Below are 16,296 nucleotides of genomic sequence, written 5' to 3' on the forward strand. Positions count from 1 at the left end.
CATACTAGCTCAAGAAGTTTCAAACACTATAGTAATATATACTGCAAATGGGAAGACACAAGGAAAAGAAAAATATGAAGGAGAGAGTCATGAAAAGCCAGCTCATTAATCAACTGAATAAATGCTGACAGGAGAAAATGTAAAGAAAATTATTCTAAGGAATGAAAGAATTAAAAATGGACTGGTTTAACTTTATATGTTACTTACAGACTTATGACAGAGTATAAACTTCAGTGATATTCAGTTATTGTAAATAGTTAGACTTTTGTGAAACATCTCATTGTGCTCCAGTTTAGGACCATAATCATCACTGCTACCCTCACATCACGGCTGATTTTTGTGTGTGTCTACTATAGGCATTTTTTGTTTTCTTCTCATCTGACTCTCTTTTAAAAATAGAGCAGGAACACAAAACTTTCCTCCAGTCAGTGGCTCACCAATTCTTAGTCCATATTTTTTTCCAAAAATTTTAACCGATGTAAAGTTGCAGGAAAATCAGATATAGACTGCACATGTGTTTTGTTTGTGTCTTAAAGCTAGCATTGTTCTTTGGAGCAAAAGCTTCTGTGTGGCAAACTATGTCTTAACTAATCACTAGAGTTACTTCTTCAGAAACCAAAAGAAGTTTAAATTGCTCATTTGCTCTATTTAAAGAAAGTGGTTGTTAACCCATGCTCCTTGGAAGTCTCCACAGTTCCTCAGGATCCGCAGTACACTCCTACGAGCCATTTTACCAGCATAATAATTTTTGCAAGAGTCTTGAGGCTCTGTTAAGCACACACTGGTACAAAGGCTCCAAAAGGCACTTTTGTGTACCTCCTTCTGGTCTTTCGTGAGTGCAGAAGGTGCCTCTCTGTACTGCTTTTTGGGAAGACTGTTGGGCACCTTTTTCCCCACGTCCCATGATATGGTAGGACTCCAAGCGTGTGGTCCAGGCCCACTAGCCCCACTGAGTGGAAGGACTGCTGGTTTTGCCCCTTCCTTCATGATGCCCCTTGAGAGGAAACAGGGAAGAGGACCAGACTCCCTTTCCACCCGGGGACAGGGAGACACAGGGTCTGCACAAGATATCCTGCCGCCCCAACCCAAGGAAACCTCAGTTCAGCATCCTCCTTTCGCTCCTCCCAAGCCCTGATTACCACGGCCCTTCTGCTTCCCAAAAGCAGCTGGTGGCAGCAAGCGCAGCTCTTCTCCTGCACTGGCTTGCGCTGCCCGTTCGCAGCTCCAAGGAGAGGCATCGGGCAGCGCTGGTGGCAGCAAGGAGGTGACCTGGGCAGAAGCTGCCAACTCCCACGGCTAAGCCTCACGCCTCCCCCTGGCCCTCTGCCTTTCTCCAGCTGGAGAACCAGTACCCTGATGCAGAGTAAGTCAGTAAGTCTTAGGAAGCCCAACCTGATACTTTTCCTTCATCCAGAAGACGCAAATGCCCTGTTAAATTAAGAACTGTGAAAGGGAAAACATGCCAGGATGGGGGTGGGGTGGGGATTGCTGAGGTTTCCGTGTGGGGATTGCTGAGATTTTTTTTTTTAAGAAAGGCGTTGTCTGAAAAGCCAAAGTGTGAGCAGTTCGCAACCCACTTCCCGGCAATGAAACCATGGAACCTGTTCCCAGGGTAAGGAGGTTTTGGAAAAATTGGTCATTATGTTCTATTGTGAATTCATTACTTACGTATTTACAAAGGGACATCATACACATAGAAATTTCATTTTACAATCAAGATTATGATTCAGACTAGACAAAAGCAAACAGTTGATTAGCACAGATATTCCCATCTTAATCTATACATCCATAACATTACTCTAACACTTTTGTGCTTTTTTTTTCTTTTAATACGATATCCTTAGAAGGCATATTATTCCTTAAACAAACTAACACAATTTCTCAAGTTATCTCAGGATAGTTATTTCAAAAGACAATGCAATATTTCATAATAAACATTTATAATCAGGTTTTTAACAAAGTAATTCATCATATAAACAAATGAATCAGTCAGACCCTAAATAAATATTTGTACTGGTAAATACTAGCATTTTGCTTATATCATGTAGGACCTGATCCTGCAAGCCCTCTGTGTACATCTTTATCCCCACTGAATGATTGGTTTCATTTCTTGTTCTAATCTACTATTTTACTTTGAGCTGAGCAAATACTTTATGGCCACTAAGTTAAGTAATTGAAATAAGCACTGGAACACATCCCAGCAGACAATGATTTCCTTAGATGTCTTTGTAAATCTTTTTTTTTTTTTTTTTTTTTTTAATGTTTATGAAATCATCACAAACATTTATCAACAGGCATTCAGTTTTTGATATTTACAATCTGAGTTGCATCAGTTAGTCGAGATTGATCAAATAAACTGTATGTTCCTTGTTCTTGGCTCTCTAGTTGAACAAAGTGTGAACTTTGCACTCCATTTAAAGAGAGGTTTCCAAGAATTATTTCGTAAGTAATACTAAATTTTACTTTCACCAGACATTTGAGCTAACAATACTGGGCTAGGAAGGCAAGAGCCTCCAGGAGAATAAAAAGCCCAGAGCTCTCCTCAGGGAGGGCAGACGAGCATGAATTTCCTCCTATCTGTTCTCATCTACCACAATCACTGCCTCCTCCAAGGCAATGGGGATGGCCTTTTTTAAAGCATACAAAAAGCTATGGCCAGCCCTTTAATTCTGAGTTTACTCACTCCTTTTCAGGGATGCCTTTTTCCTTGCATGGTAAATCCAGAACAGGCATCTGCAGATAAGACACATTAACTGACCTACACACCTTCCTCATGCCTTAGGAAATTTATCAGGATATCTTCATACGAATAGATGTGTCAGTGAATTCCAATGTCTTTGCTGTTTTTTGAAAGGACACACAGAAGGAGTCAAGTTACAGTTGAAAAAGTTACAAACTTAAATTCAGTAATTGCTTACTTTTTCTTGCCCAGATCTATTTGAAATATAGTCTGAAATAGAGGGTACTGAGGTTACTAATGCACCCGCTGTATTAATTCAAGTTTGGCTGAATTCTGATGGTTACTCGGATGCCTTTGAGCTCTTACCACAGTATAACATGAAACGTTCCAAGCATGTGGCAAAAATAACAACGATTGTAACAAACTGCTGCCTGAACTGAAAAGAGAAACACATTTGAAATTACTCTCTCTATATATCTACATATATATATAGGGATATATACACACACGCACACACACACACGCACATATATATCCCTATATAAACATTTCTCTAAAATACAGAAATTGGTTTTATTATTTCTTATGTTGGTATAATTTTAAATATTTTACTCCGTGAATCCACAATATGACAACTTCAGGCTGTCCAGAGCAATAAATCTTAACACAGTCTTATAACCCCCACTAATATAAATATATTGGCAAGGAACTTTGACCAGCAATAGTAGATTTTGAAACTTAAATAATTATTTTACAATTATTTCAATTTAACAACAAATTGCTACTGAGTACCAATATTCATGGAAAATGTAAAAAAAAAAAAAAGATACAGCTTTAACTTCTAACACTCTGTATCAAGTACAGTTTTATGAAAGGAATGTAAAAGAAAATTATGTATTAGAGACTCATTCTAAAAAGCAAACAGCAACTTATACTATGTGTTTCAAAAAAAGAATACTGTATGCCTGCACTTTATCACAAACGACCATGTTATGTCATAGTTTCTTCTTGCCTGCAGATGAAGGATGTTGGTTCACAAATCTTCTAAAGTGTACATGAGCATTTGATTAAATCCTGTTCCTTGTGAAAATAAAGTTCATTTACACTTAGAGTGAACAATAATGAGTAGTTTGTTATTATAATAAGACATTTAAGGACCTTGGTAGCCAGTACCAGTTGTATTTGCAAGTAGCTCCTCAGCTTTTCTTTTTTTTTTTTTTTTTTAAAAATAAAGGTACAATCATAGTTATTCATTTACTTTAAAAATTCTAAAGGTGAAGAAAAGTAGCATTTATACATATAAGTCCTCATATAAATTATAAAACTCAAGTGTATCTTATAGAGTTCCATCCCCAGAAGAAGCATAAAGCACTTTTGTGGTACCTTCACCAGTAAATATTTGTATCACTTCAAATCTGAGAAATGCAACAAAGATGATACTGCATCCCAAGGCTGAAAGAGAACATTCTTCTGATGCAGTCTCTTGTGATGGATGTGCTCCATGGGATCATATGATTGCCGTGACTTGACTGAATTTCAAATAAAGGAAATATGAAGGAATTCACCTCACCAGTTCAGTAGGTATAATAAACATCAGTGAACAGCAGCCTCATCCCATTTGAGATCAACAGTCTTTGGAAGACAATGAGGAGGGAGTTTAAAACTACGACAGCAAAATCAAATAATAATAACAATAATGAGGTAAACTCCCCTAAAAAGGCCAAATAGGCTGAGATGTCAGGAGAGAGTTCGATTGTACCTGACACCCAAATGTTTCTGTAGCCAGACTTCAGCAAGCTGCATGGTAGAGGCAAGCGTACTTGCTTTGGACCCTAAGCACATTTTATATTGTTTCGGATCTAAATTGGGGTCACACTGAACTGGATGAAAAATATGGACAACTCCTACTTCTTGACTTCTGAAAGCCTTCAAGCCAGATGTTATCACTTTAGTAAAGAGGTCTACATCCTCAAGTCCCCAGCCTTGAATTGAGGTATCAAATCCACCAGCAGTAAGTAGATCACTTTTGTAAATACAGGTAATTCCAAATCCGTACTCCCTCCAAAATCCAGTTCTTTTTGTGAAAACAAAGCTACTGTCAGCTGGAGCGTTGCCTCCATATATTAGTTTTGGATCATATTGGCTAAAGATGATAGGGTAGTAAACCTGTTCTCCCTGAATAGTGTTATCTCTGCATCGCTGGAGGAAGTCTGGTGTGAATACCAGATCAACATCACAGAACAGCAGCAAAGTGCCATTGTCAAATCGAGATGAGGCCGTTTCAAGGCCTAAACCTCTAGAAAACTTTCCTGCCATTGGAATCATGGTCATATCTGCCTTAGGATACTTAATGCTGTATTCTTTCATTAGCTGTATGTGTCTGCTGGAGTCTTGGCCCGACTCCGAACTGAAGAGAATTATTGCCAACTTTACATTCTGCCTGGGAATCAGACAAGTCTTCTCAAAGTTATCCATAAATCTTGAGAAAATGTCAAATCTTCCTGTGAGAGGGACAAGAATATGTATTTTCTTGTCACTGCGTCCCCCGATGTCTTTGGTGCCTTGGAACGATGAGGAAAAAATCTTTAAAGAATTTGAAAGAAAAGAGAAAGATTGAGTGTCAGTGTTGGTACGCTCCAGCAGGCTTCTTACATCCAGCTCCTCTGCTTCTTTGAAGAAAGGTTTGCTAAACAATTGCTGAAGGTAAGCGTGGCGTCTCACTGGAACTGTAACTTTCCTTCCTTTGTGCCTTTTGTACAAAAGCAGTAAATCCAGGATGTACTCCACTCCATGCAGAGGGTCCACCCTGCGGTAGCCATACTGTATTTCCTTGAAATCAATGAGCCTTCCTCTAGATCTAGAGTTCTCATTTATCATTTCCATGACTTGCATCACAGTGTCATCCAGTGCAGCCCGCAGGACGCTGCTCAGGCTCTGCCGGGGTGGCTGGTTCTCTACCATCGAGTAAAGAAATTTTCCTGTCAGGAACTCCCACTCGATGACTTCATCCCTTTCACGCGGCTGGAAGTGATTGAAAGATGGCATCACTCCCAGTTGCTGATCTTCCTTATTTATTTCACTGTTACTGAGCTTGCTCATCAGGGCACTTTCTCTATGGAGCTGGATGGTCCGGTAGCGCAGTTCGGAAATTTTGCGACTCAGTATGTAATTGTGCAGCCTGTATTGGTAGGCTGGTCTTTTGTTTGGATGAAGTGTTATGGCTGTGTGAATCTTGCTGTTGTGAAGATCCTGAATGTAACCCTTGCGGTTGTGTTCATAGTTTTCATGGAACAATTGCTGCATCTAGAAAGAGAGAGAGAGGGAAAAAAAGACATGAAGTCGAAGTGCTTCTACCTATAAAAGGATGCACACTGGTACTATTGATCATTACCAATTCTTACAGATCACGGTTATTTTTAGTATAAAAAATAATATATATTTAAAGTATTCAAGAGGAATTATTTACACTGTTTTGGTCTCAGTTTCAGTACTGTCCGCAGTAAGCAAATATTGTCCTCTAACTAAACAGAAGGGCAGGTATCTTGGATTTATCTTTACTTCATCTGACTGCAAAACTAAACAAAACATTTAACCGAGGGTCTGTAGGTAATACTTCTGAGTTCCTAGGTGCAGGCTGAATGCTGCTATGCATGAACCACTAAGTCTTTACCTACATCTAAACCCTTATTAGCACAGATCCTTACTGGAAGGTTAGCAACACTGATGATGTGTTTTAAGAGGACCTTGGATTTATGTCTATGGAGCACAAAGCTGCTTGTGTTTCCTCTGACATACGCAAATAGATAGTGCTACTTAACATTCAAAACCTGAATGGACTTTATTTCAACAAAAATATTTTTTTTCCGTGTGGACAAAGAATTCAAGGACTGAAATATAACCACAGGAATATGTGTGTTGGCAGGGATACATATAATAGATTATGTCAATTAAGCTATAGATCATGCTAGTATAACTCACCCTACGTAACTTCCAATGTATTTCTGTGGCAAGAAAAGCCATTCTACTTCTGTCAAATTAGTAATGGTAATATCTTCTAAATAGTGAAGAGATACATTTTATGGCTGAAGCACAGGTCTAGGATTCAAAGTATTTGGCCTTTATACCTTTCTGTGCTAACAGCTAAACTATGAGTGAATAATAAAACTTTCTCTGACTCCCTAAAATAAAACTTAGCTCATTATTAATTTAATGTGATGAATATTTATTCTTAAATGGGAAGTGATATGCAGGAGTAAAATATTAACATCATAAATACATTTAAGACCCACTGCTCTTTGCTAAGCTAACACCTACTAACTCCAGAGAAACAGAATTATTTCCCATGAGTAGCAGATAAAGGATAAGCAGCTGCTCTTTTTCATCTGTAAACAGACTGGTCTGTAATTAATACATAAGGAAAATGTGCTAATTAGATAGAAAATGTTGTTCAAGGAGATGTTGTAAGCTTGAGCTATAATCAGATTTTGAGATGGGTATTGAAGTTTGTCTTTTATACAGTAAGGAAATCAAGAGAGGTGAGGTCTGATGATACAATGTCTCAGACTCAAAACATTTAGCTCATTTTACTGCAATTCTTCCTAGAACAGAGGTTTTGCTACTAGAAGTAATATCAAGCATAGTGCAATAAATGTAAAATAACTCCTAACAAAGCAAAGAACGATGACAATTATTTAAAATCCGTTAGCATGGATTTAGTACAAGAATATACAGTGTCATATTTAGAAAAACAAAATTTTAATACCAAATTTCTAGAGTCTCCCTCCCACCCCATTCAGACCCCAAATGACTCTGCTTGAGCAAACATAGCTACTACTATTAGTCAGGTCAGCATGTTTGAGGCTACAGTCATATAACATGGACAAAAGCAACAGCCTAATTCTGAGAACTACCTTAAGCTATCTTAAATTTGCCTTTAGTAAAACAGATATGTCTTCTATTAAAGTGAGAGTGAGCGCGAAAAAACATACATAGTTACAAAATGACTCAGATACTCCTTATTCACAGAACTCCTACCTAAAGCTGTCAGAGCACATTTGTTCTGTCTCGGGAGGTGAGTATTTTGCTTGTCACGTGAGGTGAGATGAACCAGGGACATGAGGGTCTGGGCGATTTCCTTTCTATCACAGAGAACAGGAACCAACACCATCAGTACTGAGTCAGCGTTTAACCAGCAGTGCTGGCAAAATTGAAATACGGCTTCCTTAAGGACAAGAGATGGACACTGGCAGGACAGGCAGATTAGAGATTAGGGACTGAATTAGAGAAAAGTGCATGGGAAAGGGCTGGGTGCGGATATTTGCTCTTTGGAAGAACCATTTTCCCTTCTCCCTCTACAGTTTACATTTTGAATAATGAAAAAAGATCAGCTGCTCAGGTGAGATTTCCATCTCTCCAGTTATAAATCACACACCCTTCCTGGCCCCTTTTATTTAAAGCTGTCTACTGTGTGCTCTGCAAGGTGACTGTGCTTTTGTATTCTCCACTTCTTCTGGAAAAAGTTGAATTCATGGTTTTCACCTTTAGAATTTCACATTAAAATCCCCTCACAGGAAAATAAACAAAAAGAAAATGCGTAACATTGAAAACAAAAGAAAGAAGGGGAGGCTGTTTGCCTCCTGAATGGTATCAGCATCCTTCCCCACAAACCCTGACACTCCACTCTTTCCTAAGTCCTCTAATCACAAAGAATCACTTGAGTTTTTCTTCATCTACAATGAAGCATAATATCTGAGTATAACTGAAACAACTATTAACTACCTTTCCACATTTAACTTATGGTACCTCAATTTTCACAGCAAGTTTTATTTAAAGTAGTATAATGTATTTTATACAAAAGATTTTTAACAGATGATGAATTATCACCGTAAAACTAAATGCTGTCCTCCCATTGTGCAAATTTTTCTGTAACCCTTGACTTATTACAAGCTCAGCTTCACAGCAGATTCATTAGCAGCACTCATTTAACAGGAATATTCTATTAACATAAATACTGCATTTTTATTACATTCCAATTTCAGATGCCTTGGTTTATTAGATATGCTCCACTGAAATCATAGTAAGAGGATGTACTCCATTATACTAATGATTTTGCTTTTATAATCAACAACAGATTAACAGCAGCAAAGAAAAAAAAAATCTGAATCAACTCAGTAGTACAATATTATCACACATACACAAAACAGTACTAATCCATTTTAAATGTTGTTACTGAACACTTCTAATCGATCTCCATACACAGAAAACAGTTCAGATCAAATATGACACAGAAATCATAAACTCTTCCTGAAGATAGTAGCTTTTAATCTTAGTGCCACACAGAAATTTGTTTTCAATATTGCAGGACAAAAATGTCTTTTTACATCTAGATGAAAGCAATTCAATGTGATCCTAACTTTGCTTCGAAATTTCTAAGCAAGGTGGTCAAGCCTAGGAGGCAAAGGGAAAGATGATTAAGTTTCCTGGAGAATGGACCTGTGCAAGGGCCTGAATCGGTCAGTGAAGTCATAAGTGATGTGGAAAAGGAGGTGATTTGGGAGGTGGCAAGATTTACTGAATATAAATTGAAATTTTTCAGTATGGCAAAAGTAAACCTGCCTGTAAAATTTCTAATTATTTTGAATGGCTAGGTTATAAAATGGCAGATTAAATTCTGTGTAGATAAATGCAAAGCACATATGAAGAAGGCAATCCTAATTATACCTGGAGAATGTCAGACTGCGTGCAAGCTGTTAGCACTCTGGAAAGAGAATCTAGTTACCCAGTAAGCAATTCTGTGCAAAAGTCATGTCAATGTTCAGTAGTGATGAAAGGAAAAGCAAATAGCATGAGGACAAGTCTAGAGTGAATCAGAAACATCATTATATGGTTGTGTCCATCGTGCATCTGAATCTTGAAGGCTGTGGGCAGGTACCTTGTCAATATTGTGATGCCCCATCTGAAATAGATAACACATGTGTAGAAAGGTACTAACCAAGGCTACCAGATGATCATACATGTAGATCGTTGGATGAATAGATGGCTAGGGTGAAAGGGAGTAATCCACAGAGGGCCAACCCCGAGATCTATAAAGTCAGCAGCACCATAAAGGAAATGGGTAGGAATAGTCACAATCTCTTCTCACATAAAGAACTACGACATATACAATGATGCTCTCAAGGTTCAAAAACAGAAAAGGAAATACTCACATAGCTCAGCCACAGAACTTACTGGCACAGCAAGCTGCTCATTGTAAAATTTTACATGGCTTCAAAGAGTGAGCCGACAGCTTAGTGGGAGACTTCTGTCATTGCTATGTCAAACACAAGGCACACTTTATCCACAACACCGCTGTACTGCAGACTCCTGGAGCCCCAGCTGAGGCTATATCACAATATGTCTTTATGGTCTTACACCCCTGCCTCAGCTTCTTCTACCTGGTTATTGCAGAAAGGGGATATTTTGTCAAATGAACATTTAGTCTGACATGATACAACCACTTTACGTTTACTGAAAGCAGTGAATGTGAGAAGTTGTCTTCAATAGAATACATGGAGGCACAACATTTCATTTTTTCATATTGCATGACTTTGTGACTTTCCTGAAGAATTTGCTGTCTTCTGAACAATCCTTACAGTACAACTAATGCCAAGAGTTGGCAAGGACTTCTGCTTGCCTCTTTTCACGCCAGCTGAAACTAGAAGTTGGCAAGAAATGTCAATAATCTAATTGTTCTCTGAGGAACTCTGAACTGCAAGCAGAAATAAAAAAAAAAGAGAAGAAACAAATTAGAATAAAGGCAATGCTTTATTATTGTGGCAGAGAAACACAATAGCTAATACGTAAGCACAATGTAATTTGCATTGCAAGCTCTGAAATAATTGTAATCTCTGTGATTTACTGATGTAATAAAAAAGGGAAGTTCTTATTACTTATACACAAAAGCCCAAACCAACCTTATTATTGCAAGACTATCACATATTAAAAGATTGAATGCAAATGGTGCTTTTTAAATTATCACAATTTTTCTCTGAGCATTTTTTAAGAACAGTTTCTCCCATTTAACGGATAAGACATGGAACTTAATCATCCATCCACTCTAGCTCTTCCTAAATCTACAGCAGTACTAAACTGTTGACCATTTTATCTAAACTGGACTTTTAATAAATTTAGAAATAAGATGAAGAGGAACTATTCCTGGTCTTTCTTCACCCTGCTCTTTAGAGGTTAGCTCTCTTAGAGACGAAGATTTATTCACTATTTCCAGTGACTTCAAGGGGCATTTCATCCATATGAAGAACACACGTAAAATCTACTGTGTTCAAGATGATACTGTTTGGCTGAACAGCAGCAAACTGAGTACCTTCATCAAAGGACAAGTTAAAAAAAAAAAAAAAATTCAGGTAACTACAGGCACATTAGGATGTTCTCAATAACGTGTACTATAATAAAATGCAACACTAAGCTATGAGTGATCATAAGTTTCTGGACAAGAAAACAGATTTCAGCAAGTCATTTGGTATGATGCTATGAGAAAAACTGTCAGCCTGGAGAAGATAAGGATTAAGACTGGAATTACAAAATGCATATGAAATGGGTAACAGAGAAGAACTAACCAGCTATGTTTAAATGGGGAACCATCAGTTTGGAGGGAAGTCATTACAGAAGCTTCTGAGGAACAGTATCATACTTAGTGATGCTGGCATAAAATCTGGGACACTGCTCATGACGCAACGTTGAGGACATCATGAAGAGACAAGATGAGAAGACATCCCACAAGAACAGCCAGAGAACTGGGAGAAGCAACACTGCAGAAAATCAGTTGTTATAATAATACAACACACGTAATCCTACACCCGTGGCTTTAAGAGGTAGGTGACTAAATATCTTAGGAAAGTTGACTTTTTAAACTGTAAGTAACTGACAAGTAAGGAAAACATAAGCATATTAGCAGACAGTAAGGTGGCATGGAGAGATTATGAAACATCAGTGTGAATCCTGCACAGAAAAGGAAAACAAGATTTTGTGTGGCATCAGAATATTTCTGAAAGACACAGCAGACAATTTCACACAATTCTGAACCTGCATCCGTTATCAAATGTGTCGGACTAAATCAATGCAAAAGAGATTTTCCCAGACCAGAAACTATGCTATGAGAAGAGGTTAATGTTATTTGGCTTGTTTAACCTTGCAAAATGAAGAGTAAGAATCATATTGTCTCTGAATACATTAAGTAAATAAGAAAGAGATAATGAAAGCAAACTAGCCTTAGGTTTACCTGGGCAGGAAATTAAAGGAAAATTTCTAGCTGTCAGAAGAGGAAGGGTTTAGATCAGATTTTCAATACAAGTAATGCATACAATTTAATCAGATTATAAAAAACTAGATTGCTTGTGAGTAGGGGAATCAATGACTTGAGAGATCCATTCAATTTTTCCTAATGATACAGTGTTTGGTTTTTAGTAAGAATTAATTTCATATTATTAATTGGCAGCAGGCAACCTTCCTACAAACAGACATTACATTGAAAATACCTAACATCATCTTTCTATTCACAGTCCTCAGCCAACGGTAGTTCCTTACGTTTCCACTTAGTGTAACACCTAACAAACCAGCTTTATACCTGGAAAAATGATGACTGGTAATGTAATAGCTTTATAACACAACCATTTGTTTGTAGTTTATAATGCACCTGAGTAACAATGTTGTGAAGCATTTTTCCACAAAACCAGAACAAGGATTCATGTTTTACTATTCACATTATTGTCAGGGATTAAAACCTGCTGCTATCTTTATATTATGCTCATCACTTTAGCATATGATGCACCCAGAAACAACAGGGAAAACTGGAGTATAATTATAATCTATGAGACATAGTAAAATGCCATGTATAAAAGAGTTACATCTTGCCACATATTTAAAGGCATATCCGCTAATTCTTCCTAGAGAAATTAGTTTGAGCCAACACAGCCACAGAAGAAAGCGCTGAATACTATTCCATTTCACACATCATTAACAGACACATTAAATAACTTTAGCACCAGAATCAACAGTCTTCCTGCTGACATCATCCCCAGGATGAATGAAAGTTGATGTATTGATTCCAGCTCTGGTATGTAGGGGTTAGTAAGCAGAAAAATTACAAGCACAACCCACAAATTCAATTAATAGTTTCTTCAGCATTAAGACTGTTCACTCAACAGAAAGGCATCTAACTTCTAATTTGCAGATTATCTAGGTATGATAGGTAGTGATCAAAATAAAGAAGAGCTAATTTTTTTAGACTCTTTAAAAGTAGAACTGTACATTAATTATTTATAACTCTTCTGCTGGCCCTCACTTTAATGAGATTAATAAATAAAGGTTAATAGCAAACCCTTTTGGACCATTTTCCCCCCACCTCCTTTCTCACATTAGTCAAACCATTGGACTGAAATCAGCACAGCATGCTGTAAGCCAAGTGATATCAAGAAATGCTAAAATAAAGCACTCATGAAACAGTGCTGCTTTGTTAATATTAGTAGACTTTTTTGTCATCTCATCTCGTTATAGCTTTAAACTAAAAAACTCCACTCCAGATTTCAAAGTTTTCCTGTAATGTAGGACAGACAATACAGATGTATAAAGTCATGCTGGTTTATGTATGATTCTAGCTACCCTCCTGCTATAGGGATACTTCACCAAGCACACAATGTAATAAAATCCAACAAATCTGTGCAGGCAAAATAAGCCTATGTTAGAAAAAGAATGGTAAATACTTGAGCTTTTGTAATTTAGCCTATAAATAGGCTATTTATAGACAAATTAGACAGTACTGACATGCAAGTACAGCAGCACATATGCAAAAAACCAGCAAAATGTTTTAAATTACCTTCTGCATTACCTAAGCTGAACAATTGTGGAAAAGGCTGCATTTCAGAAGTCAACAGGTTTGAGGAAACTAGGCTATCACTCTTTCAGCTTGCTCAGGTTTGGTCTGCCTGGTGTCACTAACCCCCTTCTTTGGCACAAACCAGCCTCCAGAGTAGGAGCACCACGGGTAACGGGGAAGGGGTGAGGAATTAACGAACTGGTAACAGTGCCACAGTGACAATGAGCAACAGCCTCCCACTCACTGCCAATCTTCTTTCCATTGGCATGTGAAAGGGAAAAGGCTGGCTCAGGGATTTTGATGATGCTGAAGATCTGACTCATTGCCCATCCTGGACAAAAAAGGAGAAGTGATCACGGAGAAGGTATAACTAATTTTCCTATCATAGCTTAAGCTTTGTGTAGTTCAGTGATCTTCAGATTTGTGGTTGCTCCTACATCCTCACATCATTGAGACAGCTCAGGAGAGGAAAGCGCATCCACATTCTCATGGATTTACACAGTGAGACAGTGGCAAGTGCACTGGGACCAACTACATGTTTACAACGTGTCTTGGGAGCTGAACATGCCGTCCTCAGCTAACTGAATATACTTGCGGTCCGGCAGGTAAATCCATCTGCAGTTTTCCCATTCATCTGCCTCATTATTGAAGATCATTTATCCCAGTAGCATTGCCTGCTATTGCATCCAGGCAACAGCCCTAAGCATGCACGTACTTCATATCCTTTTGAAGATCTTGGCAGGACACGTGCACTTCCTTAGGCAACAGGTCCGTGCTTAAATCTTTTCCAAATGATAAAACTATTCTTGGGCTCCCCCCAGTCAGGTGAAGGGCCAATCCACCCTTGTGCAAGCCAAACCTTCCCAGTCCCTCAGGGCCATTCTGCCAAACTGGATCTCGCCCAGGTTGCTGCCGTGCCACAAAGGCTGCTGCAGCTCACCGTACAACCGCCCACCCGCTCGCTGGTGGTGACTGTGCCGCAGGAACTTTGTCTGGGGCCCTCTCCCAGAAATAGGGATTCTGATTTTATTCCTGCAGAAAAGAAAAATGCCCAGTATTTGATAGCCAGTACCCCGTTGGAAGATTTAAGAGACTGCTGCATTGGTTTCTGAGTAAACTGTTCCCCCTCTGGGAGAAAGGAGAGCTGATAGCTGTTCGCTACTTGTCAGTGAACTCTAAAAAAAAATTCAGATCTGGAAGAACTGTGTCAAAGAACTGTGTTGACTTTGACTAACTGTTTTTTTCTTGTCTGAGCTTGCTGACAGTTGACGTTTATTCCCAATCAACTCTTTTTGGTTGGAGTTTTCTTAAAAACAAGATGTCCTTTTAATAGCTTTGTATACAGCTCAGAGAACTTGAAGCTGTGTAACATCCTACAGTAGTATCTATATAAATAATTCAGAAAACACAATTCTTTACATACTGAAATTCTATCTTCAGACTGTAAATGCTATGACGATTGTTCTAGGATCAACAAGTAGTACAGTAAAATGCTCTCATGCTGAGAGGACACTTAAATAATTTGCTGTGATCAAGGTGAAGATAATAAATTTTCATTCCAAATATTAAGACCTAGATTTCAATGATTTCTCTTTCAGATATGCAGTATGAGACAGGTGCAGAGTTGATTAATAAGTGCTATTTCACAAATTTTAAGATATATTTCATAACTTCCACTCAGTGTTTTAGAAGCAATAAAGATGAACTCTTTCAGCATTTGTATCAACTCCTTAAAATATTTTATCACTAAAATGGCACGTTTAATTTCATTATGATGGTCTACTAGTTACCTATAATCTGTATCAACTACACTCTACAAGAAACACTAGCTTTTTTATGTACTAGCATTATTATTTACAGAATTCATATTATATTTTTAAAAAAGCATTGCAAAATTTCATCACAAAAGTGATCCATAATCACTAACAGGGAAAGAAAAATACATCTTCAGTGTAAGTCACTAAAACTTTCTGAAGGTTCGCACACAACATTTCATCAGAGCATTTAAAGATATTTCTACCTACAAAACATACACTTTTTTAACATGCAGTTGAGAAAAATGCTTAATCGTTAACTTCAAGGAGCAGAAGAAGAAAGTTACCTTGCCAACATCTTACCCTTAAGCGTAGACCATTTCTGAAGGTATTTTACAACCATCACTGAATCATAAAATTAAAAAACAAGTTTTTCTGTTAGCAATAATAAAGTTTTATTGTGACTATGGAATTATTTATTAAAATAAGTGAAAGTTACAATTAACTCCATTACATAATACGTGTATTTTGAAGCCTGTAATTATTTTTACTTCGTGATGTTAAACTGTCCCTTTCTCAATGTGTGACAGGTTTGGCCATCCACAGGCAAAAACATTAAAATCTGTTAAATTATTGGACTCCAACACTTGCATCAGAAAAAAAAATGGAAAAAGTCTTTAAAGGTCACATATTTAGTCAGAAATACCAAATTCTATCCTTTGGATTACAGAAAAAAGGATGAAATGGTGATTTGATGACTGATTATCTTTTCTGAATCGTTTCAGTGTGTCTTGTCAAATGAGCTAGTATATTTGTTTAATGATAAACTTTACTAAAACATGGGAGTTGTGCATCTGTGTATCTGATCAAAGATCCAAACACTGTAATTATTCTTGTAAGTGCATTAATAGCACAAAAGCTGATTCCACATATACAAATTACATAGAAAATTGGAACTTGATGTTTTTTGTGCTATATGGGTAATGTCTCATTTG

General features: G+C 37.6%; 1 protein-coding gene across 1 annotated transcript in view; it reads right to left on the reverse strand.

The window, feature by feature from the left end:
- Positions 1–444: 444 nt before the first annotated feature.
- CHSY3 (chondroitin sulfate synthase 3) overlaps positions 445–16,296 on the reverse strand; it is a 193,710-nt gene continuing 177,858 nt past the window's right edge. The window contains exon 3 of the mRNA XM_075527227.1: positions 445–5,983. Coding sequence (XP_075383342.1) covers positions 4,418–5,983 — 1,566 coding nt within the window. The 3' untranslated portion in view covers positions 445–4,417. The remainder of the gene's footprint in view (positions 5,984–16,296) is intronic.

The sequence above is a fragment of the Mycteria americana genome, chromosome Z (assembly GCF_035582795.1).
Source record: "Mycteria americana isolate JAX WOST 10 ecotype Jacksonville Zoo and Gardens chromosome Z, USCA_MyAme_1.0, whole genome shotgun sequence".
In the NCBI taxonomy this organism is placed as follows: Eukaryota; Metazoa; Chordata; class Aves; order Ciconiiformes; family Ciconiidae; genus Mycteria; species Mycteria americana.